The sequence below is a fragment of the Natator depressus genome, chromosome 10 (assembly GCF_965152275.1).
Source record: "Natator depressus isolate rNatDep1 chromosome 10, rNatDep2.hap1, whole genome shotgun sequence".
Lineage (NCBI taxonomy): Eukaryota > Metazoa > Chordata > Testudines > Cheloniidae > Natator > Natator depressus.
The window spans coordinates 29,717,182-29,740,179 of NC_134243.1; the positions used below are offsets into that span (position 1 = coordinate 29,717,182).

Sequence of the window (22,998 nt, forward strand, 5' to 3'; positions counted from 1 at the left end):
TGGGGTGGGGGGAGTGTGCAGAGCCCCTGGCTGCCCCTATGCGTAGGAGCCGGAGGGGGGACATGTCGCTGCTTCTAGGAGCCGTGCGGAGTCATGGTATACGTGGAGTGGGGCAAGCCCCCGACACCGCTCACTGGTGGTAGCTGAAGGGCTGGATTAAAACATCTGACGGGCCGGATGAGGCCCACGGGCTGTAGTTTGTCCACTCTTGACATAGAGCATGATGCCAATGCTTCAAAGGGTACTTTCATTAGTACAGATAGAACTAGGTTCAGGTCCCATTGGGGAGCAATGGGTTGGACAGGTGGGAAGGTTCTGATGAGACCATTCCAAAACCTCACAGCTAGTGGGTATGTAAAGATAGAGTGCCCTTTCTCAGGGGGAGGTGGAATGGAACTAAATCGCCAGTAGGTGGACTTTCAGAGTTGAGGGTAAGACACGATGCCCTCAAAGACAGGAGGTAGTCCAGGAGGAGAGGGATCCCCGCTGATACTGGTGAAATTCCCTTTTATTGGTCCCAGGAGGCAAAGAGTTTCCACTTGGCTCAGTAACAATAAATAGTGAATTCTTTCCTGCTGCTGGAGAGGATGTCTTGCACGGCTGAGGAAGAAGTCAGTTCTAGAGCAGATGCCCATCCAAATACCATGCTATGAGGTGGAGCACCTGTGAATTGGGATGTCTGATCTCACTGTTGTACTGTGTCAGCAGACTGGGGAAGGTGGGGATGGGAATTGGTGGACGGGTTGACAGACGAAGGAGGTTGGGAAACCAGAATTGTCTGGGCCAGTAGGGGGTGATCAGAATGACAGTTGCTCTGTCTCGCCTGATCTTGTGGAGTACTCAAGGTAGGAGCAGTAGAGGAGGGAAGGCATACTGTAGTTAATTTGGTCTGACCCAGAGAGTATGAGAGCATCACCCAAGAGTGGTGGCTGAGACATCCCCTGGAGCAGTACTTGTTGCATTTGCTGTTTATGTGGGAGGTGAAAAGGTCTCTGGTTGGCATCCCCCATCACCTGCTGAAGATGTGAACTACTGAGCCATGGAGTTCCCACTTGTGGTCAATTGCAAAATGCATGCTGAGCAAGTTCGCAATCACTTTTGGTGTCCCTGGGAGACAGGCTGCGGAAAAGAGGATCTGGTGGGTGATGCACCAACTCCAGAGATGGACTGCTTCTGTGCATAAAATGGTTGATCTGATGCCCTCGTTTGTTGATGTAGAAAAAAGTGATGGTGTTGTCTGACATGATAAGAACCTGATAGGAATGGATGAACAGGAGAAAGGCTTAACATGCTTTCTTTACAGCTCGGAGTTCCAGGATGTTGATGTGCATCCTGAATTCCCAAGGAGTCCACATTCCCTGTGTCATGTGATCATCCATGTGCACTCCCCAGCCTATGAGGCATATGTCAGTGATGATCATCTAGTCTGGGGAGGAAGGGAACCCCTACGCAGACATGACGTGGGTCTGTCCACCACTGGAAAGGTGAGAGTACCCTGTGGGGAACTGCCAGCATGAGGTCCATGGCATGACAGTTGGGAGAGTAAACTGGAGGCAGTGAATGAAGACAAGCGAAGGCAGTGACGTATGTGCACAAAGCCATGTGGCCAAGGAGTGACAGGCAAGTCCTCATTGTTGACAATGAGAGTTCCGAGTTCTCACAGCGTCTGGAACCTGTCCCTTGGTAGTTAGGCCTGTGCTGTGACTGAGCTGATGGTGGTCCCTATAAAGTCCAGAGATTGTATGGGGCCAAAGGTCAATTTCTCGATGTTGATACTGACTTGAGGGACAAAAGAAGGCCAAGCAACGTTGAAGCTGAAACTTGGGCTTCGTGCCTGGACTATGTGGCTAAGAGCCAGTCGTTGAGATATGGAAATACCAAGACCCAAAAACATCTGATATAGGCTGCTATGACAGAAAAAACCTTGGTGAAAGACTCTGGGAATGGTGGAGGTTATTCTGAAGGGGAGCACTCTATATTGGAAATGGTGGTTGCCAACTGTCAATCTCAGGAAGCACCCATGGGCTGGATGGATATTGATGTTAAAATAAGCATCTTGCATATCGAGAGTCATATAACACGTGCCTCTTTCTAGGGATGAGATGATCGCTGCCAGCATGACCATTTGAAACGGGCTTGCGAATCAAGCAGTTGAGATGTTGGAGGTCCAGGATTGGTCTCCATCCGCCTTTCTTCTTGGGTATCAGGAAGTAAGTTGACTAGCATCCCGTCCCTTGAGATTCTGGGGGAATGCATTCTACTGCTCCCCATTGTAGTAAGGAGTTCACCTCTTGGGTGAGGATGCTGTCATGAGAGTGGTCCCTGAGGAAAGATCAAGAGAGGGCATTTAGAGGAGGTAGCGTGATGAATTCGATCATACAGCCATGGTGGATGACATTCATCACCCATTTGTCCATTGTTATTGCACTCTGAGCTTGGAAGATGAGAGCTACATGACCCTCAAAGAGGGTAGGGTGATCATAAGGTGGTAGGTAAAGTGGTTGAAGCTCTCGAGGTTGACTCAGAAATATCTTTTAGCCTGGGGGTGGAAGCTGTGAGGTAGAAGCCTGTGATGTGGGTCCCAGAGGGTGGGATCTCTGGGGTTTCTGTTGCTTCCTTGGCGGCTCATAAGATCTCTGATAGTAAAACCGGTGGGATCTGTAGCGATGTGTGGGTGGCGGGCAGTGGAACTTACATTTTGGGGCAGGCGAGTAAATGCCCAGCGAGCAAAGGGTGGTCCTGGAGTCCTTGAGGGTATGTACGGAATCATCCATCTTTTAATTAAGAAGATGCGATTCATCGAAGGGGAGGTCTGCAACAGTGTTTTGCACCTCCTGAGGAAAACCAGAAGAGTGGAACCAAGATTCCTTACACATATCTTTGTATGTAGCCACTGCCCTTGAAGAAATATCTGCCGCATCCACCACTGATTGGAGCGCTGTTCTGGCCACCAGCTTCCCTTCCTCAGATTGCCTGGAAACAAGTCTGGTCCTGTTGTGGGAGTCCATCAGCAAATTCCTCCAGTTTGCTGTAATTCAGGAAGTTGTATTTGGCTAGTAATGCCTGATAGTTCAAAATCCTGAACTGGAGTCTGGTTGAGGAAAAGACCTGATGCTCAAAAAGGTCCAAACACTTGCCTTCCTTGTCGGATGGTGTGGAGCATGGGTGGTGCTGTCTGGTTCATTCAGTCATTGCTTGGACCACCAAGGAGTTCGGGGGGTGGGGGGAAGATGGTTGGATGTGAGAAAAGAAACTCAGACTCCTTAGCCAGAACATAGTAGGCTTTTTCTGCCCCTTTGGGGGTAGGCGGGCAGGTGGCTAGTGTGTGCCATACTGTCCTGGCCAGTTCAAGAATGGCATCATTAATAGGCAATGTGACTCTAGTTGGTGCTGGGTATCCTGAATTTCCTCTAGGGGAATGTGGAATTCCCCCATGACTCTGCACTGTAGCTCTAGCAACTGCCTAAAGTCATGTGGAGGTGAAGGGGACACTGTAGTCATTGCCTTCTCTGGGGAAGAGGAAGGGAATCTCGCTGTTTATGGCAGCACCCTCAGAGCCAGGCTGAGGGGTTCCTCCTCCAGGAACAGAGCCAAGCGCCTGCTAGAAGGGGCCTTCAATGGGGAGGCAGGTGATTGCTCCATTGTGGATTGGGAAGGTTCTGAGGAGGGGTTTTGGGGCCAGGGCCCCAATAAGGCCAGAAGGCTGGATCCAGAGGGTGTTGAGGCGGTCCCCTTGGCATGGGGAACCAGTGGTCCATGGTGGTTGGAGCGGAGGGTGTTGCCAAGATTGGGATAGCCTTCCCGAGTACATGTACGGTTGGTACAACATCGATGGTCCCTCTCCAGCGTCTAACTTATCACAGGATGAGAAGGTGGACTCCAGTTCCATTGGCGATACAGTCAGAGCCGGTGAAAGTATGTAGACTGTCGGAGCGGGAGGTAAGGGGTCTCGCAGTTGTGGCATATCATGAGGGGGGGAAATAGTCTCCTTAAAAGTAGTGCGAAGACCCTGGGCTCAAACACTGTTCTTGATCTACCTGGTGTTAGAGGTACCCTTTCTTTATTCGGAACTGGTTGTGGTGCTGCAGATTTCCCCGGAGCAGGCAGATCCTGCGTCTTTGGGAGTACCGATGTTGACAGTCCCTGTGGTCCAGTGCCCAGGACTGCTGGATCACCTTGCTTGTGGGACTTCTTGTCGTGTCTATGTGGTTTAGAGCGCCCCCTGTCTCCCTGGCTCGAACTCATCGAAGGACCATCCACTTCCTTCGTTTTTGAGGAAGACTTATGCCAATGCTTATAGATATGGCTTCTTTACCTCCCGACTGGGCCTCAGCATGGGCTCCAGGGTGGTGGTACCGCTGGTGCCAGATTTGGACTTGGTAGCAGGAGGCACACTCCCTGAGGTTTCAGGCCAATGTACGGGGGTGGGGGGCGGGAAGTCAGTCCCCTGGCCTAGGTCCGAGTGAGGCCTCATGGCGACTTCCATGAGGTATTTCCAGAGGCGGGAAGCCCAGCCTTCTCGGGTACGGCTGGGGAAGGACTGGCAGATACTACACCTGGATGCAGTGTGAGCTTCCCCCAAGCAGTAGAGGCAGTGTTGGTGTTTGTTAACCAAGAGGGAACACGGGCAGGACACACAGAATTTGAAGCCCAGTGTTCTCAGCATAGTCCAGTACCTGCTCATGGGAACATGGGATGGGGAGGAGGGGGTAGAGAAACAAACCCCTGATCTATCTACGTTGCTCACTAAAACTAGGATAATACAACAATGTATTTAAAGGTGCATAAGAGATGAAGACACAGAACTTTCAGCAGTCGTGAGAAGGAACTGGAGATGTGGTCCCCACCTTTTATCACCTCGGATGAAACCACGAGGCGAGCCTGGGCGCATGCCCAGACCAATAGACACTACCTTCAAATTCTCCAACTCGGGGCACATGGTACACATGCTAAACCCTCAGTGGAATACAATAGGGACCATCAGAATTCTGGGCCTAGTCCTTGGGCTTCTTGGTGGTTGCATACGAATAAAAGAGGGAAGATTGTAGTCTCTTGGGTATACAGAGCTCCCACATGTGTAAGTTCTAGGGAGGTTTGTACTGAATAGGTTCTCCTGACACTAACAGAGGGCATCTTTCCAAGATCCAATGGAAGAATAAACAATCTAACATCTAGAACAGGAAGTGATTTTGACTGTCATGGTAACAGAAGGCAGAGTAAACTAGCTAAGGGCAGCTCCTATAGACAGTGGCCACATTTCAATACTTCACCTGCACAAACAGGAGCAGCTTCCTGTTGCAGATTTCCAAGCGCTTCCGCATGACTTCAGATTTCCGCAACTGGCCATCTGCCAGGGACAGCTGTCTTTTCAGCTCCAGAATGCCTCCCTGAGGTGGAAAGAAGGAGGTGAGAAGAGAAGGGAGATAGCGTCAGCCCACTTTAGGCTCTTGGAGGCACCAATTTAATGACAGGCTTGAAAACAGAAGCACACGGACAGCAAAGTCCTCAGTGATGACAGAACTTCCCACAGAGTGGCAGTGGGGCTACATTCATACCAGCACTGTTCTCAGGGCTGCTTGGAAAAAAGACAGGGGCATGAACAGACTATGGGCTCCCACAGCTGCGACAAATGGGCCCAATTACAGGACAGAAAGGGATGATGTAACTTTAAATTCCATTGAACTAGGAGAGAGACTTTCTGCAGGGGTAGAGTAGGTAGAAATAAAGTACTGAGCTAAAATATAGGACTGCCCTTCCTAATTAGGAGCAGCTGGCAAAGACACATCTCATGTCTACCGGTCTGTACCTTAATCTGCCTTAGCGTGGTCTCAGTCTGAGACCTGGCTCCCATGTGGCTCTCTCCGTTACTCATGATAGTTATGATCAGTTGGGTAGCAGTCCCTAGATTGAACCACCTGGGGGCTGGGCACTCTTAATGAAAGGCCCCTCATTCTGGAATCTGCTCCCCATGCTAGCCCACTAACCCAGTCATTGACCTTCAGGGCCTGGTACAAGACACATCTCTCTTCTGAGGTTTTTTCCTGAGTTTGGAGCTTAGGAATGGAGGGTGGGGTGAGATTCTCAGCTAGTGCACATGCAGCGTCAGGGGAGAAATGGCGATTAGCAGAGGAGCTAGCCTGGGTGTTAATTGTTGTGGAGGATGCCTTTTCTTTTGATCTGGTCACTGGAAATCATATTAAATATCAACATGAGCCTTGGAACTCTGCTAGCCTCTGTTTTACAAATTACAATCAATCTATCAATAAAATGTTATTACAAAAGCAAGAGCCAGAGGCTTTTCCGACTGGTCCATTGAGTCCCCAGCCATCCCCTCCTGGGCCCTCGGGGTACATTACCTCTGCTTCAGAGACATGCTTTGTTTTCTTCCCTACCAGCTGAGTTTTCAGCTCAGTGATTTCAGCCTCGAGCAGGTGAATCACTTCCTCATAGTCCTGCTCTGCACTGTGGGCTTGCTGCTGAACCACCTCAGCCACCTGAAGCTTGCTGTGCAGGGTGCGGTTCTCGGACAGGAAGTCCAGCGCCTTCTGGAATCGGCAGGGAGAGTTTGTTAACACAGCATCCCCACCAGCCACCGATATCATATCAGCCCATCCGCGTTCCTGGAGCTGCTCACAGTAAAGCTGCTGCTGTTCTTCCCATGGTACCATGCAGAAAACCTTCATCTATTATGAATATTTTTTCTTTGCAACTTCCATGTCATTTGGCAAAGGGCTGGAACCCACACATGTATGCACTTCCCAGGGTATGTCTACAGTGCAATAAAAGAGTTGCAGCATGACTGCAGCTGGCCCAGGTCACCCAGATCAGTCTCCGGGGCTTGGACTGCAGGGCTTAAAATTGCAATGTAGATGTTGAGTCAAAAAAGTCCAGGACCTCCCTGGTAGCATTCTCTGAAATGCTTCCAATTCCACAAGGTAGGCAAATTGCAGGGTCTCAATGCGTGGATGAGACGATGGTGTAGGGAGGAGGGGTTTCGATATATTAGGAACTGGGGAATCTTTTGGGAAAGAGGGAGCCTATACAGGAAGGATGGGCTCCACCTAAAACAAAATGGAACCAGATTGCTGGCACTGAATATTAAAAAGGTCATAGAGCAGTTTTTAAACTAAGGGCTGGGGGAAAGCCGACAGGTGTGGAGGAGAATGTGGTCCGGAGAGAGACATCCCTTAGGGGAGGATCTATTAATGGAGATTCTCTATGTCCGAGTAAGGAGGAGAGAATGGAAAATGATAAAATATGGGTGGGTAGGATCTGATGAGAAAATGTCAAATGAAAAAGAGTCCCATTCAATTACATCATATAATAGCAGACAGCTAAAAAATGACAAGTTTTTAAAGTGCTTATACACAAATGCTAGAAGTCTAAATAATAAGATGGGTAAGATGGGTAGTGGCACTATATGTGAAAGAAAGCATAGAATCAAATGAAGTAAAAATCTTAAATGAACCAAACTGTACCACAGAATCTCTATGGATAGTAATTCCATGCTATAATAATAAGAACACAGCAGTAGGGATAGATTACCGACCACCTGACCAGGATGGTGATAGTGACTGTGAAATGCTCAGGGAGATTAGAGAGGCTATAAAAATTAAACATTCAATAATAATGGGGATTTCAACTATCCCCCTATTGACTGGGTACATGTCATCTCAGGACAGGATGCAGAGATCAAGTTTTTTGATACCTTAAATGACTGCTTCTTGGGGCAGCTAGTCCTAGAATCCACAAGAGGAGGGGGAATTCTTGATTTAGTCCGAAGTGGAGCACAGGATCTGGTCCAAGAGGTGAATATAGCTGGACCACTTGGTAATAGTGACCATAATATAATTAAATTTAACATCCCCGTGGCGGGGAAAACACCACAGTGTCCCAACACTGTAGCATTTAATTTCAAAAAGGTGAACTACACAAAAATGAGGAAGTTAGTGAAACAGAAATTAAAAGGTACAGTGCCAAAAGTGAAATCCCTGCAAGATGCATGGAAACTTTTTAAAGACACCAAAATAGAGGCTCAACTTAAATGTATACCCCAAAGTTAAAAAAAAAAAACATAGTAAGAGAACCAAAAAAGTGCCACTGTGACTAAACAAAGTAAAAGAAGAGGTGAGAGACAAAAAGGCATCCTTTAAAAAGTGGAAGTTAAATCCTAGTGAGGAAAATAGAAAGGAGCATAAACTCTGACAAATGAAGTGTAAAAATATAATTAGAAAGGTCAAAAAAGAATTTGAAGAACAACTAGCCAAAGACTCAAAAAATAATAGCAAAATTTTGGTTTAAATACATCAGAAGCAGGAAGCCTGCTAAACAACCAGGGGGCCACTGGATGATCGAGATGCTAAAGGAGAACTCAAGGACGATAAGGCCATTGTGGAGAAACTAAATGAATTCTTTGCATCAGTCTTCATGGCTGAGGATGTGAGGGAGGTTCCCAAACCTGAGCCATTCTTTTTAGGTGACAAATCTGAGGAACTGTCCCAGATTGAGGTGTCATTAGAGGAGGTTTTGGAACAAACTGATAAACTAAACAGTAGTAAGTCACCAGGACCATATGGTGTTCACCCAAGAGTTCTGAAGGAACTCAAATGTGAAACTGCAGAACTACTAACTGTGGTTTGTAACCTATCATTTAAATCAGCTTCTGTACCAAATAACTGGAGGATAGCTAATGTGAAGCCAATTTTTAAAAGGGGCTCCAGAGGTGATCCCGGCAATTACAGGCCAGTAAGCCTGACTTCAGTACTAGGCAAAACAGTTGAAACTACAGCAAAGAACAAAATTGTCAGACACATAGATACACATAATTTGTTGGGGAAAAGTCAAAGAGATGGTTTTTGTAAAGGGAAATCACGCCCCACCAATCTACTAGAATTCTTTGAGGGGGTCAACAAGCATGTGGACAAGGGGGATCCAGTGGATACAGTGTACTTAGATTTTCAAAATCCTTTTATAAAATCCCTCACCAAAGGCTCTTAAGCAAAGTAAGCTGTCATGAGATAAGAGGGAAGGTCCTCTCATGGATTGATAACTGGTTAAAAGATAGGAAACAAAAGGTAGGATTAAATGGTCAGTTTTCAGAATGGAGAGGGGTAAATAGTGGTGTCCCCCAGGGGTCTGTACTGAGACTAGTCCTATTCAACATATTCATAAATGATGTGGAAAAAGGGATAAATAGTGAGGTGGCAAAATTTGCAGATGATACAAAACTACTCAAGATAGTTAACTCCCAAGCAGACTGTGAAGTGCTACAAAAGGATCTCTCAAAACTGGGTAACTGGGCAACAAAATGGCAAATGAAATTCTATGTTAATAAATGCAAAGTAATGCACATTGGAAAACATAATCCCAACTATACATATAAAATTATGGGGTCTAAATTAGCTGTTACCACTCAAGAAAGAAATCTTGGCGTCATTGTGGATAGTTCTCTAAAAACATCCACTCAATGTGCAGCGGCAGTCAAAAAAGCTAACAGAATGTTAGGAATCATTAAGAAAGGGACAGATAAGAAGACAGAAAATATCATATTGCCTCTATATAAATCCATGGTATGCCCACATCTTGACTACTGCGTGCAGATGTGGGCATCTCAAAAAGATATATTGGAATTGGAAAAGGTTCAGAAAAGGACAACAAAAATGATTCGGTGTATGGAACGGCTGCCATATGAGGACAGATTAATAAAACTGGGATTTTTCAGCTTGGAAAAGAGACGACTAAGGGGGGATAACACAGGTCTATAGAAATCATGACTGGTGTGGAGAAAGTAAATAAGGAATTGTTATTTACTCCTTCTCATAACACAATAACTAGGGATCATCAAATGAAATTAATAGGTAGCAGGTTTAAAACAAACAAAAGGAAGTATTTTTTTCATACAACGCACAGTCAACCTGTGGAACTCCTTGCCAGAGGATGTTGTGAAGGCCAAGGCTATAACAGGGTTCAAAAAAGAACTAGATAAGTTCATGGAGGATAGGTCCATCAATGGATATTAGCCAGGATGGGCAGGGATGGTGTCCCTAGCCTCTGTTTGCCAGAAACTGGGAATGGAGGACAGGAGTGGATCACTTGATGATTACCTGTTCTGTTCATTCCCTCTGAAGCACCTGGCATTGGCCACTGTTAGAAGACAGGATATTGATCTAGATGGACCTTTGGTCTGACCCTGAATGGCCGTTCTTTTGTATGTTCAGATTCGGGCAGGAGCCTGGCTCTGAAACCCTGCGAGGGGGATGGTTCTCAGAGCCCAGGCTCCAGCCCAAATGTCTACACTGTGAATTTTCAGGCCTTCAGCCCGAGCCACAAGAGCCTGTCAATTGACCCAGGCTCTGAGACTCGGTGTCATGGGTTCTTTACTGCAGCGTAGACATACCCCAGAGAACATTAAAACAGAGCCAGCCTTTTGCACTTTGGCTAAAGTAATGGAAACAACAGGTGCAGCACACTTGAGAAGTGTGATTTTGCCCCTACCCTCACCCTCCACCCCAAGCAACCCTGCCTGTAGAAGGGCACATCTGGGCCTGATTTCTGTGGGTGCAATTGCATCCATGGAGCCCGGCTAATACTGCCACTGGACAATTCACAAGTAACCTCTAAACTAACCTGGTTCAGTCTCTGAAGTTCATATTCCATTGACTTCTTGCTGCTTTCCACCTCCTTCAGAAGAGACTAGGAGGAAGATTTTCAGTTGGTCAGGCATCATGTTTGACAGCACATTCACTCAGATGAAAAGGCAACAAGGGACCACTGTGATCACCTAGGCTATCTCCTGAATAACGCAGGAAATAGGACTTTCTTGAATTAATTCACTAGACGCAACTACGGACTTGCAGCTCTTCTCTACAACAGCCATATTTTTAGATGCACTCTTACTCTGCAACTGCCTTTCATTGGCTACACCTTGTATGTATCTGAAAAATGCACCTTCTCACCATCATGCTTTTAACAGCTGAGCTGCCAATATTAGGTTAGATCGGGAGGGTGGGGGGTGTATTTAGGTTTAATATGAGATGTGAATTATTTGTGTTATGTTTTGGATATTTTAAAAATATTTATTTTCTTCTATGGTTTTCCAGTAAAAAAGGAGTAACCATACCCTTTCGGCACATTAAACTTCTGTTTTAAGGAAAAAAACAAAGAGAGAACAAAAATGAAGTCTCGATGAGAGGAAGCACCGTACACATGTCTTCTCTGTAACAACCCACATTGAACTGAACGCACAATGATGACTGCCTCCAACAAATGCCTAGAAATGTAAAGGCGTGATACACATAGAAGACCTGCCCAATTGTCACACTGTTACATCCACTATATTTGAATACTGAAACACTGAGTTATGGCAAAACGCCCAGGACAGAAAAACATGCTCGAAAGATAAGCCTCACCTTCAGCCTTTGGACTTCCTGCCGCAGATCTGTCATTTCCAGTTGAAGCTGTTCCAGATCCTCGCCATCGGTACAGCTGACGGAGTCAAAAGTCTGGAAGACATTGGTGCACACGGTGAGTGAGTTCGGCTTTTCTTCCACCACGAGCATGTGGTTATAACGCATGCATACTTCTGACATACCCCTACCAATGATTATTCCAAATAATTTTCAAAGACAGTTTGTGTTTTTACAAAACGACACAAGTGTCACAATAAATAATCTAATTGTGGTTTTGTATTCCATAGGAATTCAGGCTCCATGCCATGAGACAGCTGGACCAATGGTTAATTCTCACTGTGTTACTGAAGTGACAATAGCTGGAATGGATTCACCATGGCTAATTTTCCTTCTGTATCACCATCAAAGTGACATAAGATGGCACCTTTAGGCAATGAAATAGCTTGAATGGCTTTATTATGGTAATTTTTTCTTTTGTATGGCTAGAAAATTGACATCAGCAGCTTCCTTCAAACCATTATATAGGTTTTTTTTTTTTAGTCATTAAGCATGTGAAGTCAGGTCTTTTATGGGATTTCCTTTAAGCTTTATGATTAAGGGATGAAATTCTAGCCTCTCTTTTCTATAACTAAAGTATAAGTGAAAGATAGCCCGTTAGTCTTTGCCTGCTCTGCCTTTTGGAGAAAGATAGCACTGTCGCTATTTTCTTCCACAGTTTACAGCTATCATCCAGACCAAGAATCCAGGACACAGCTACTTGGTCCCAAATCATATTATGGTATATCCCTTTCTCTTACACCAGCTCACAGTAAGACCCGGAAGGTCTTTGATGTGAAAGGAGCTTTGGAACCAAGGCAGGGTGCAGTAGGCTAGGAAGAGAAGCAAGAAACAGTATTTGGCTAAGGCTGACCAGAGAGTGAAAAGCAGATGTATCCAATAAACTGGCCACTTCATGCTGAGTGAAGAGCACAGAACTGGCGTCAAGGCCAGCCTCCTCCCGCTCATCTTGCAGCAGATTCCTGAGAGCTTGAAGAAAATCTATGGGGGGGGGGGAAGAGCGAGAGTAGTCACAGTATGAAGAGAGAACCTGGAACTGAGTTTACACAGCCAACTTTCACAGAAGCCACAGATTATCCAGGAGAAGGTAATACATTTCATTTCCATCACTACAAACATTATAGCAAACCCAACCACCTCCAGCAGAGAGAAGATTCTCTTTATCCCATCCCAAATCTCTGTACGTTGAATGCAGGGTCAATATGCAGTATGCTTTTGCTAGCCATGGTTTAGAGACCTCTATGCCAATTTTCTAGAAAGCATTGCTTAGGATTAAAAACAAACAAACAAACAAACAAAACTCAACCACCTAGCATTTTCATCAGAGAAACTTCTTGGAAGCAATGCTGAACTTCAGTGCAGAGACAAAGTAGTTACGTGACCAAACCTTAGGGGGCAGCAATTTCCTGCCAGCCCACAGAAAGCAGGTTTGTCATTCTGTTTTTGCAGCTTCCTTTTGCCATTGCTGGTGAGCAGGCAGAAGGTTTGAGGAGAAGGGGCCTGTGCACTCCCTCTCTGTTACTCCCATTTTACATGTGGACCAGTTAGAGGCTTTTTCCTTGTGTGACTAGTTACTGAATAAATTGCATCTGAACTAAAACCTGTCTGGGCACCGAACCATAGGGTTAGAAGGGACCGCAAGGGTCATCTAGTCTAACTCCCTGCCAAGATACAGGATTTGTTGTGTCTGTGTCTTTGTTCTAGCTGTCACCTCACAGGTGGCATGTCTCACGTCCCAGAGCAGTCAGTGGCATTATACCAGGGATGAAATGCGCCCTCGGTCTCATATTGCACATCGCAGCACCCTGCTCACCTCCATAGGCCACTGTTCCCTGCGAATCTGTGATCAGACTCTGCCGTAATTGCTTCCTCTTCTCCTCGGTCACATCCAGACCCAGATATTGCAGCACCTTTAAACAGGAGCAACAAGTCCACAGAATAATCCCCACAGGAATGCAAGTTTTCTGGAAGGAGTTGGGGGGCGGGGGCAGTTTGAGCTGGATTTATCATCAAGTTCATCATCATTCACGCCATAAACATGACTTTTCATGGAGCAGGTCTGGCCTAGGTCTCCAAGTCACCTCCTCACCTAGATCTGGAACCATGTTGCATCTCTTCTGATCTCTTCCCATGAGCACGTCATATAGAGTATGGGACAGATCCTCAGCTAATACAAACTGTCATCGCCCCAGTGAAACCAATGGACAATTTCCGCCTGCTGAGGCTGTGCTGCTAAAAGTTCAACTTCCTTTCAGGTTCCCATTTACGCTCGCTCTCTCATTCCCCAGAATGAGTCTTCGGCGTGGTTAGAGCGTGCAAACAAGACAAGTCTCACTGCTTTTTTCAGCAGAAGGCATTGTCATAATATTTTACACTTCCATAGGGCCTTCCAGTCAAAGAGCTACGTTGTTATTATTTATTGTTTCTTTAGTTTGTGTAGCAGACACAAACATTAATTAATTAAACCTCACTGCAGCAACACGGACAAATATACCCATGTTATCTCTATTTTACACATGACAAGACTGAGGGACACAGAGACTAAGTGACTAATGCACGGTCCCATTCTGCATCGAGTCAGTGACAGAGCCTAGATTTGTAGCCATGTATTGTCCCCTTCTCTAACGGCTAGACACATGGGAAATCCCAGATTTTCTCAAGCTTGGAGAATCCCTCTTGTGGGAAATAAAATGGCATTCAGAAATACAGCTTTTAAAGTGCAAGGTAAAGTGTGCTATGCTCTTTATACATGAAGCAACTTTGTGTTAAAGCCAGAATAAGTAGAGACCAATGAGAAAATTCAATCTTGAATTCTAACGGAGAAGCATCATGCATTTCTAGCGGGAAACTTTGTGCCCACATGCTACATTCCTGATTTTCCTGGGATTCCAACCTGAAAAGGCAACTGCTTCGTCCACCATGAGGTGGCAGCAAACTCTAGCCTCTATGCCTGGAACAGTTGTATCTTGCCTAGCAAGCTGTATCAGCTCCAACAGGAACAATAGAACCAGATGCTCATGACAGTCGCTGTACCTATCCAAAAGCCTGGGTGGGGAGATAACCTTGGGATGAGTGGTATATTTCTAGACTGTATCCATCACATTACAAGAAAATACAGTACGGGTGGGCAGGGCGCTCATATTTGATATAAAATGGTTGAGAATAAAGAACCCAAGGGACACTTTCAAGTTAATTAGGCCTCACCATTTAGTCACCAGTAAGTTCCAGTCCCCGTCCTTTGAAGAGGATTGGAATGTTTTGTTTATCAAAACACTTTAACTAGGAAAAACCCCACAACATCCTTTAGATCCTCAGCACTTCAAGCACAACTTCATACATTGTGATATTGGGCCTGATTCTTGCTTAGGGCTGGTCTACACTGGGAACTTACACTGGCATAGCTACATCTACATTCATACCCCCGAGAGACGTAGGTGTGCCAATTCAACCCCCGGTGCAGACAGCACTAGGATGATGGAAGAATTCTTCCATAAATTTAGCTGCTGCCTCTTTGTGAGGTAGATTACCTACCCTAACAGTGAACCCCCTCCCATCAGCTTAGATAGTGTCTACGCTGTAGGGCTACAGAAGCACAGCTGCAGCTGTAGCGGTTTCAGTGTAGATGTGCCTTTACACCAGGGGTCTCAAACATGCGGCCTGCGGGGTTATTTCCTGCGGACCGCCAGGCCCCCCCCCCGGAGTTATTTCCTGAGGGCTGCCAAGCTCCCCTCCCTCCTTCTCTCCCCCCAGGGCGCCGTGTCTCTGCTTCTCTGCCTACCTCCAGGCGCTTTCTGCTGCCAAACAGTTGTTTGGCGGCGCTTAGTGCTTTCCAGGAAAGAGCGGGGAGGAGTGGGGAGCCAGGCGCTCAGGGGAGGTGGCGGAGAAGAGGCGGGGCCGGGGGAGGGATTTGGGGAAGGGGTTGGAATAGGGGTAGGGAGGGGGTGGAGTTGGGGTGGGGACTTTGGGGAAGGGGTTGGAATGGGGGTGGAAAGAGGCTGAGAAGGGGCGGGGCGACATGGAAGGGGTGGAGTGGGGGCAGGGCCAGGGGCAGCGTGCCAGGGGGGGATGTCAGTGATGCGGCCCTCGGGCCACTGTACTAGTCCTCATGTGGCCCTCCTGGTGATTCGAGTTTGAGATCCCTGCTTTACACTAAGGCCCACTTACATGGTTCTAGAAGTATGAAGGGGCCGTGAAATGGGTGTAGGTTAGTGTAACAAGAATTTAGGCCATCATGGCAAAAAGTGCTTGACTTCAATGAGAGCACGACTGGACCCATAGATAGCAGAAGGGGGGTCCTTCTGAATCAAAAGCTCTCTATAGATGTATAACACTAACGCCAACAATAACCTTACTATAGGAAGACATGGCAGATTTTAGGGGCTCTCTGGACACAAAGCCAAGCCAGGAGAATTCAAATGCCCGTAGGTTCTAATCCACGTGATGCCGCCACGCTGTGTCTTCCCCGTTTCAGGTCTGGCAACCTCTACATCTCCGAATTTTGGAGGAATGGCGCACATCCTTCTTGACCCGCAAACTGAACTCAGATATGGTGCAACAGTGTCATTTTTTTCATGAGTCCTGTTCTGATAGTTTGGTAGAAGCCTATTATCCCTCTATCTCATTAATCAAATTAGGACTTGAACCTAATGGTACTGGATGAGCTCTGTGATCCTAAATAATGTAATCAATGTTTTGAGCTGTATGTCTGTATCTCACGTTACCTGAACTATGACTCACACATATACTAATAGCCCTATACACCCAGGTCAGGCTCTGGATTAGAATAAAGGGGAATCAGGTGGAGCAGACTGAATCCAGCACTAGATGATGTAGGTGCAGATTAGGTCACGTGACCCAGTGCTATAGATTTATTTTATGCAAACAGGAAGGCACCAGATTCTCTCAGACTAGGTTTGTGGTATTTTAATCTCTCCTGAAAGCAAGCAACATACTAACTCCAATGCCTTTCATTGACACCGTCAGCATGAGCCCGAACATAATGTTTGTGCAACAGAATTGGGAAAGATTCAAGCTGAGAAACCTAGATATACTCGTAGCACCACATGTGCTTCCATGGGATCTCAGTGCATAGACACCAAGGTATAGTCTGTGCACTGATTTGAGAATATACGACCACATTTAAAATAAATGGCATATTGCCAAAGATTAACAGCCTAAAAAAAACAATTTTTTCCACCAAATACCTCTAGATGGCTTGAGCAAAGACAGAAAATTACAAAACTAAGTAAATAAGGCAATGCCCAGGTTTGGACAAAGCCTTATTGCAATCAATCATTCTCCAACGTTTCCATCATTCTTCAAGATCGAGATCCTCTCACCTTGCACTCTCAGTCCTGATCCTTCATCTGCCCTGCAGCTGCCAAGAGTGCTTGTGTACTGACCATCAATCATGGACCATCAGTCTGTGTGCCCTCCAGAGCTAAAAATATGAGCCTCCTCAGCTTGAGCTACAGGATTAAGTCCCCAAGTGGAAACTGTAGTACGGCAGCCCCTATGGGCCAGGCTGAGATGGACACTCATGCACCAAACAGCAGCGTGCTCTTGATTCCATGAACAAGACATATCAAGACAACGTGAAGATGAAAGTAAGCTCATGTTAATGTGACCCGTGTAGCAGCTGGATTATGCTCCTCCCATTTGCACCTATGTGTTCTGGACTCCATATTTACCAGTGCAGTATCTCCCTTCATTCCCGGCAGCAGAGGCTCTGGAAGTCTGTAAGAGCATAGACTTCTTTCGCTAAGTCAGTCAGCTGCTCACCCAGCACCTAGATGTGCTCACACTACCTGCCACAGCACCCACTCATGATAATCTGTTCAATCTGCTCCATAAACCGCAACCTCCACTTCTAAACGCAGCACTCCCATCGGTGAGGGAGCCAAAATCCCCCATCCCATCTTCAAGAGGTTCCCACTCACATCTGGTGATCCAGCAAACAGGGGAGACACCCCCACAGTAGGGATCACCAAGGCAAAGGTCAGGAGGCTGTGGAGTTGCAAATAATGACCTTGCTCCTTGCTATACAAACGTACAGCAAGAGAACTTACTAGCATCTTGCGTGCAATAAAATGATCAGCATCATTTTAACCAGTCATTTATCTGGAAGGTAATTTTAACCCAGCAATATTATGGTAAAGACAATGGCCCCAACTGAGATGTGGCATACCAGGATGACACTCCCACTAAGACAATACAATACAATTGTCCTCCTTATTGAAGCCAGAAGAAAAGAGGAAAAAACAGGTTTGCAAAAAAAATAAACTAATCAGAATATTTTTCCATTTTGGGTTCAAACTTGACCAATTTTTCATTTGTAATGTTTTTTTGCGGGTTTTTTTGGTCCTGATTTCCATTTTTTTTTAAATGACAGGAAAACAAAACAGGATTTCAGCCATTTATGTTAGCAAGCAAGCAAGAGAAAACCAAATATGATCATTTTTTTTCATTTCTGATTTTGATGAAAAACTGAAATATTTCTAAAAACATCCAAAAAGGGCTATTTTTGAATGACAAACTTTTTCTTTGAGAAATTTCAACCATCTCTAGCCTTCAGACCAGGACTGAGTCTGCCCCTGCACCCTGGTTTGCTGCTCATAAGATCTGAAGACGCAGAAAGTGTTCTTTCTTTCTCTGTTCTATTTTGTGTTTATGTTTTCCTCTGGCCTTCAACGTTTTTTGGCCCATTATCTCCAAAGGCACTTCACCTATCCCTCCAGTGAAGCAGCTGTCTCCAAGCAGGACATTGATGCTGCTCTATTAACACGGAATGCTGAATTGGACAGAGGCCCACAAAACGATCTCTGAGGCAGAGACCCATGAGTAAAGCCCTTTCTGAGCAAGAAGGACCTGTTTCAATTCCTGATCTTGCTTGACCTGGGACTGCCAGGGTAACTTAACATTAGTGGGGTTCTCAGACTTTCATAGCATGGACCACATCTTAATATCCAACCTGACTTCCCCTCCCGTCTACCACCATCTGGCCCCACCTCTGCTCTCATTTGCCACCACCTGGTCCTTCTTCCCATAACCATCCTCATACAAATTACAGCAATTTCCTTCATGGAAAAGCAATATGAGGGAAGTGCTTATGTAGTTTTAGCTTCTTTTAATGCGATTCAGCAGCTGGAAAGGAGGAGGAGGAGCCAGCACCATGTAATCAGATGCAGTCTGGGAGCTCCCTACTGAGCACAAAATCTCAATTTCAAGGCAGGAAGCCTTTCAACTTACCAGTTCGAGTTTCCCATCCTTGAGTCGAATATGGGGATCCAGCGCTACTTTTGGTTTGCTGCCTGAAGCTGCCCTCTGACCAGAAGGTGAAGCAGGTGCTAAATAACATTAAGCAATCATTAGTGGAAGAGCATGGAAAGGGGGGGGAGGGATAGCTCAGTGGTTTGAGCATTGACCTGCTAAACCCAGGGTTGTGAGTTCAATCCTTGAGGGGGCCATTTAGGGATCTGGAGCAAAAACTGGGGATTGGTCCTGCTTTGAGCAGGGGGTTAGACTAGATGACCTCCTGAGGCTCCCTTCCAACCCTGAGATTCTATAGTGGGGGCAAGAGATATGTTGACAAGGAACATCCCAAACTAGGCTTTGGCATTGCATGAAATATGTTGCAAGTACAGATGAGCTAACATCAGAGGCCAGGATTTTCAGAGGATGGGTGCTCAGCACTCTCTGAAAAGCAGGAAGCTTTAAAGTCTCCACTTGGGCATCACAAATGAAGGCAACCAAAAATTACAAGTCGCTTCTGAAAACCTTGGCCAGAAGTTTATATATGAGGCCTGGGACTCTGAACTTTGGTGATTTGAATAAAATTCAACCTGGATTCTGACCACCCCAATTTATGCTTCAGTTTTACAGAACCAAAACCCAATCAGTGAGGTTTTATAAAAATCCACCACTGGCCCCATAGCCCAAGAGTTTTAACCCAGATTCAAAGTAATGTTTATGTAAGTGCTGGACTGAGTGTGGTCTCAGAGAAGTGTTCCAAACTCTCATTAAAGAGAGAACTCACAGGTTAAAAACACCACCAAAAAACATAGGGTGACCAGACAGAAAGTGTGAAAAATCAGGACAAAGGGTGGGGGGTAATAGGCATCTATATAAGAAAAAGCCGCAAATATCAGGACTGTTCCGATTAAATCGGGACACCTGGTCACCCTAAGAAAAGGTGTTGCCGGATTTCTCCCTGCGTTACTGTTATGAAGAGCACCAGCTCCCTTTCACTCAGGCTGAGCAGGCTACATAGTATGTGCAGGGTGTACGGTTAAGGTGAGGCTGGAGAGCGCTTGTGTCCACAACAATAGAAATTGTGTTGCAAGAAGGGAAACAGTAGAGTGTCTCCGTCAGAGAGGACGACTGAGGCATTGGGAGAGAGACCCAGCCACTGACAGCCTGCTCTTCATTCCAGGGGGCATTTTCAAAAGTGCCCAAATGACTCAGGAACACAAGTCCCATTGACTTCAGTGGGACCTGTGCATAGGAAAATCCCACAATTCAGTTTATTCCTGTAGCCCCCAACAGACCTATTCAGAAAAGGGCTGCAGAAACTGCTGCTCATTTAGGGGGAGGCCCAGATAGACTCTAAAAATGGGTAATGCCACCGCTGCTTTTAAGACCCTGCTAATGATGCTCTTTGAATCTGATAACAAAAGGGGCTTATAAAACCTGACCCTGTTCACACCAGAGTCAGTGACAAAATTCCCATGGACTTCAGTGATACAGGATCATGTAACATAGAAGAGCGTCGGAGAGCCATTTTCTTTCATCTTTGCACTGCCTGGGAACTGGGGCACAGGTTAACAACTGATACCCAGATCACCTTAAAGACCTCCAGCTGTTTTAAATCAGTGGGTGGGATTTTCCAAAGAACAAGGGATTTAGGAGCACAAGTCCTGTTGAAAAAAATTTGTGGGACACATGCTCCTAACTCACTGAGGCACTTTTGAAAAAATGCCATTCACTGTGACTCTCAAATGAAGAGAAGATTTTATGGAAACACAGGGGAAAAGCAGCAGAGGTGCTGTCACAAGCATAATCCTCCTAATCCTGATATTTATCTGTCCCGCTAATGCCAGCATCTGGGAAGCAGGGCCTGAGGTAATAAACGGGTTCACTGGATTGGTCACCCAGCCCCGTGCTGTGTAGGTTCAAGGGCTGATCATTCCCCTTCAACTCCTTGCTAATCGGGATTAGCTCCATGTGGCTTTGCTCATAAACTCTTAACACAGACATCCTAGGCAATCCTGAAGGCCACCAGGCACTGGTGATCAGCCAACAGGCCCCAGTGACTCGTTCAGATTTCAGACTAAGCTCCTGTTCACCCCAAGACTATTTGTTTATTCCAATGTATAATGGGGCCTGTTCACAACTCTGTGCCCTTCACAGCACTCATAACACCAGCTATTAAAAGCAGACATCTGTAATAGACTGCCTGAGATGATTCTCAGCCTAGATTATACTATTTGCATGACTAGCAGCCCGACTGAGATCAGTGTCCCAGTGTGCGAGGAGTTGTACAGAAAAAGAGCAGGAGACAGTTCCTGTCCCAAAGAATTTACAGCCTAAAAGATGGGAGAGGGACACAAGGGAGAAGTGACTTGCCAAGGGTCACATAGCAAAGCTGGGAATAGAACCCAGGTTGCTTGACTCACAGCCTAGGGCCCTGTCCACCAGACTACACTGCTTCACAGGTCTGCAATGTAGATAGACTAACAAACAACTGGCCCCCACTGGCTGGCCTTGGACCATCCCTTCAGACCCCCACCTTCAAGAGGAAATATGTTCTTGACAGCATGTCCTGTGGTTAACAAAGCAGGCCTGGGGGCCTTACCAGTGTGGGGAAGCATATTTCAGAGTGGAGGGTCCTTAACAGAGAGCTCCCTGCCTGCAGCTCTCTCTTGTTTCAACCAAGGGATCTCTTCTCAAACGCCAGTGCAGAATGCATTGGGGGGTGGAAGAGAGTCTGTCGTTAGCCTTGTCTGCACTAGGCAAAAGGTGGGGTTTCACCAGGTGGTAGCTAAAGGGTGGTGATAATCACATAGTGAAACCTAGTGTGGCTAAGGCAGGTGTAGCTTTCACACAGTAGTTGGCTGAGGTAATCTGTAGGTTCACCCTATACCTGATCACATGTGCAAACTGCCTTGCCCACACTAGGATGTTTTACCACATATTAGTTACCATGTGTTAGCTAGCATGGGGTAAACTCCACACCTTTATCCCTGGTGGGGTGCACCCACAGTGTCAGAATAACTTTTACGGCATCATGCTGAAGATTATCTATTGGGTCACTAAACTGTAATTTCCAAGGGCTCCAATAAGAATAGTGAAGACTTATGTGAGTCCAGAATTCATCCCAGTGCGACTTTACCTGCCATCACATCACTGAGTGCAGTAATTCTTTTTATGAACTGCCCAAATGGCAGGAGAAGAGAGACGTTTACACTCATTAAAACTATTTCGCTATATCATCAATTCAAAGTATCATGGTAATTAGGACCTCAGTTCCCAAGGAACATTACTCCATATGAATGTCTGTCTCAAAATAGCTTTGTGTATTGCAAAGCAGTCTGACAGCATTAGCTCTACTGTGCTGACATAGAAATGGACAAGGACAGGCAGCATGGCAGATAAAGCATTTACTCCTTGGGGGAGCAGAACCATGAGCCCAACAGATCAGATGGGCTTCTGTAGATATTATTCATTTTCTTTTTCTTATTAATCAAATACAAACATCTCTGATAGTATAGTGTAAGGGCTCAAAATGCCTGAAGGAGAAAAAGTTTATTGAGCTGGGAATGTGTTATTTAAGCCACAAATGCCTCAGGATCAGTCAGAGGGCTCAGTTTCTTTTTCCTCAAAACTTTCTATATCTTCAACTAATGCACAATCTCCGTTGGAGAAAACAGAGCATGTACATTTTAGCATATACGTACCTGAAACAAGCACGCAGATATCACACTGGCTGGGGCTGGCACATGCATATTTGCAAACCGCAACTTTCATACATGCCTTGGATTATTAGTGTGCTTAAGTTGGGCTTGCTGATTTTTGTGCTTGCTTGAAAATTGCCCTCAAGTGTTTAATGTGCAAACAGATCAAGCCACTTTGGGATTCAGAACTATACAAAGTGGGATCTTACGTGGAAGAAATGTGTGTTCATGTTCGTGCATGAAAAATGTGTTTGACGTGTGTGTGGAAAAAAATTGTCCACTGAAATTTTTCAAAATTGGAAATGTTTCTAACCAACTCTTATCTTAAATGGTAAGTCTCAAGCATCAGCCAGAAGAGAAACCTGCAAGGAGGGAGTCTTCTGTTCAAACCAAAGCAAAAAAAAAAAAAAAAAACATGTGAAAGCAAGAGGTATGTAGTGGTCTGTGAGCACAGAGGAAAATAAAATTTGAAAGACGAGTATCTTCTTACATGTGAGCCTCGGATGCTGAGACAAAGCCCCCTAAACGGTTGTTCTATCCCACGCTTTACAACTACCTCTTCATGGATAATTGGAGTCAAC

At 45.8% G+C, this 22,998-nt stretch overlaps 1 protein-coding gene across 4 annotated transcripts in view; it reads right to left on the reverse strand.

The window, feature by feature from the left end:
- LOC141994951 (syntaxin-binding protein 4-like) overlaps window positions 1-22,998 on the reverse strand; it is a 121,410-nt gene that overhangs the window by 11,363 nt on the left and 87,049 nt on the right. For 3 of the 4 annotated variants that reach the window (XM_074965546.1, XM_074965543.1, XM_074965545.1), the window contains 7 exons: window positions 18,714-18,811; window positions 13,279-13,375; window positions 12,319-12,446; window positions 11,409-11,501; window positions 10,627-10,692; window positions 6,357-6,545; window positions 5,271-5,387 (listed from right to left, as the gene is read on the reverse strand). In XM_074965546.1, coding sequence (XP_074821647.1) covers window positions 5,271-5,387; window positions 6,357-6,545; window positions 10,627-10,692; window positions 11,409-11,501; window positions 12,319-12,446; window positions 13,279-13,375; window positions 18,714-18,811 — 788 coding nt within the window. The remainder of the gene's footprint in view (window positions 1-5,270; window positions 5,388-6,356; window positions 6,546-10,626; window positions 10,693-11,408; window positions 11,502-12,318; window positions 12,447-13,278; window positions 13,376-18,713; window positions 18,812-22,998) is intronic. The other variant, XM_074965547.1, reaches the window with a different exon arrangement.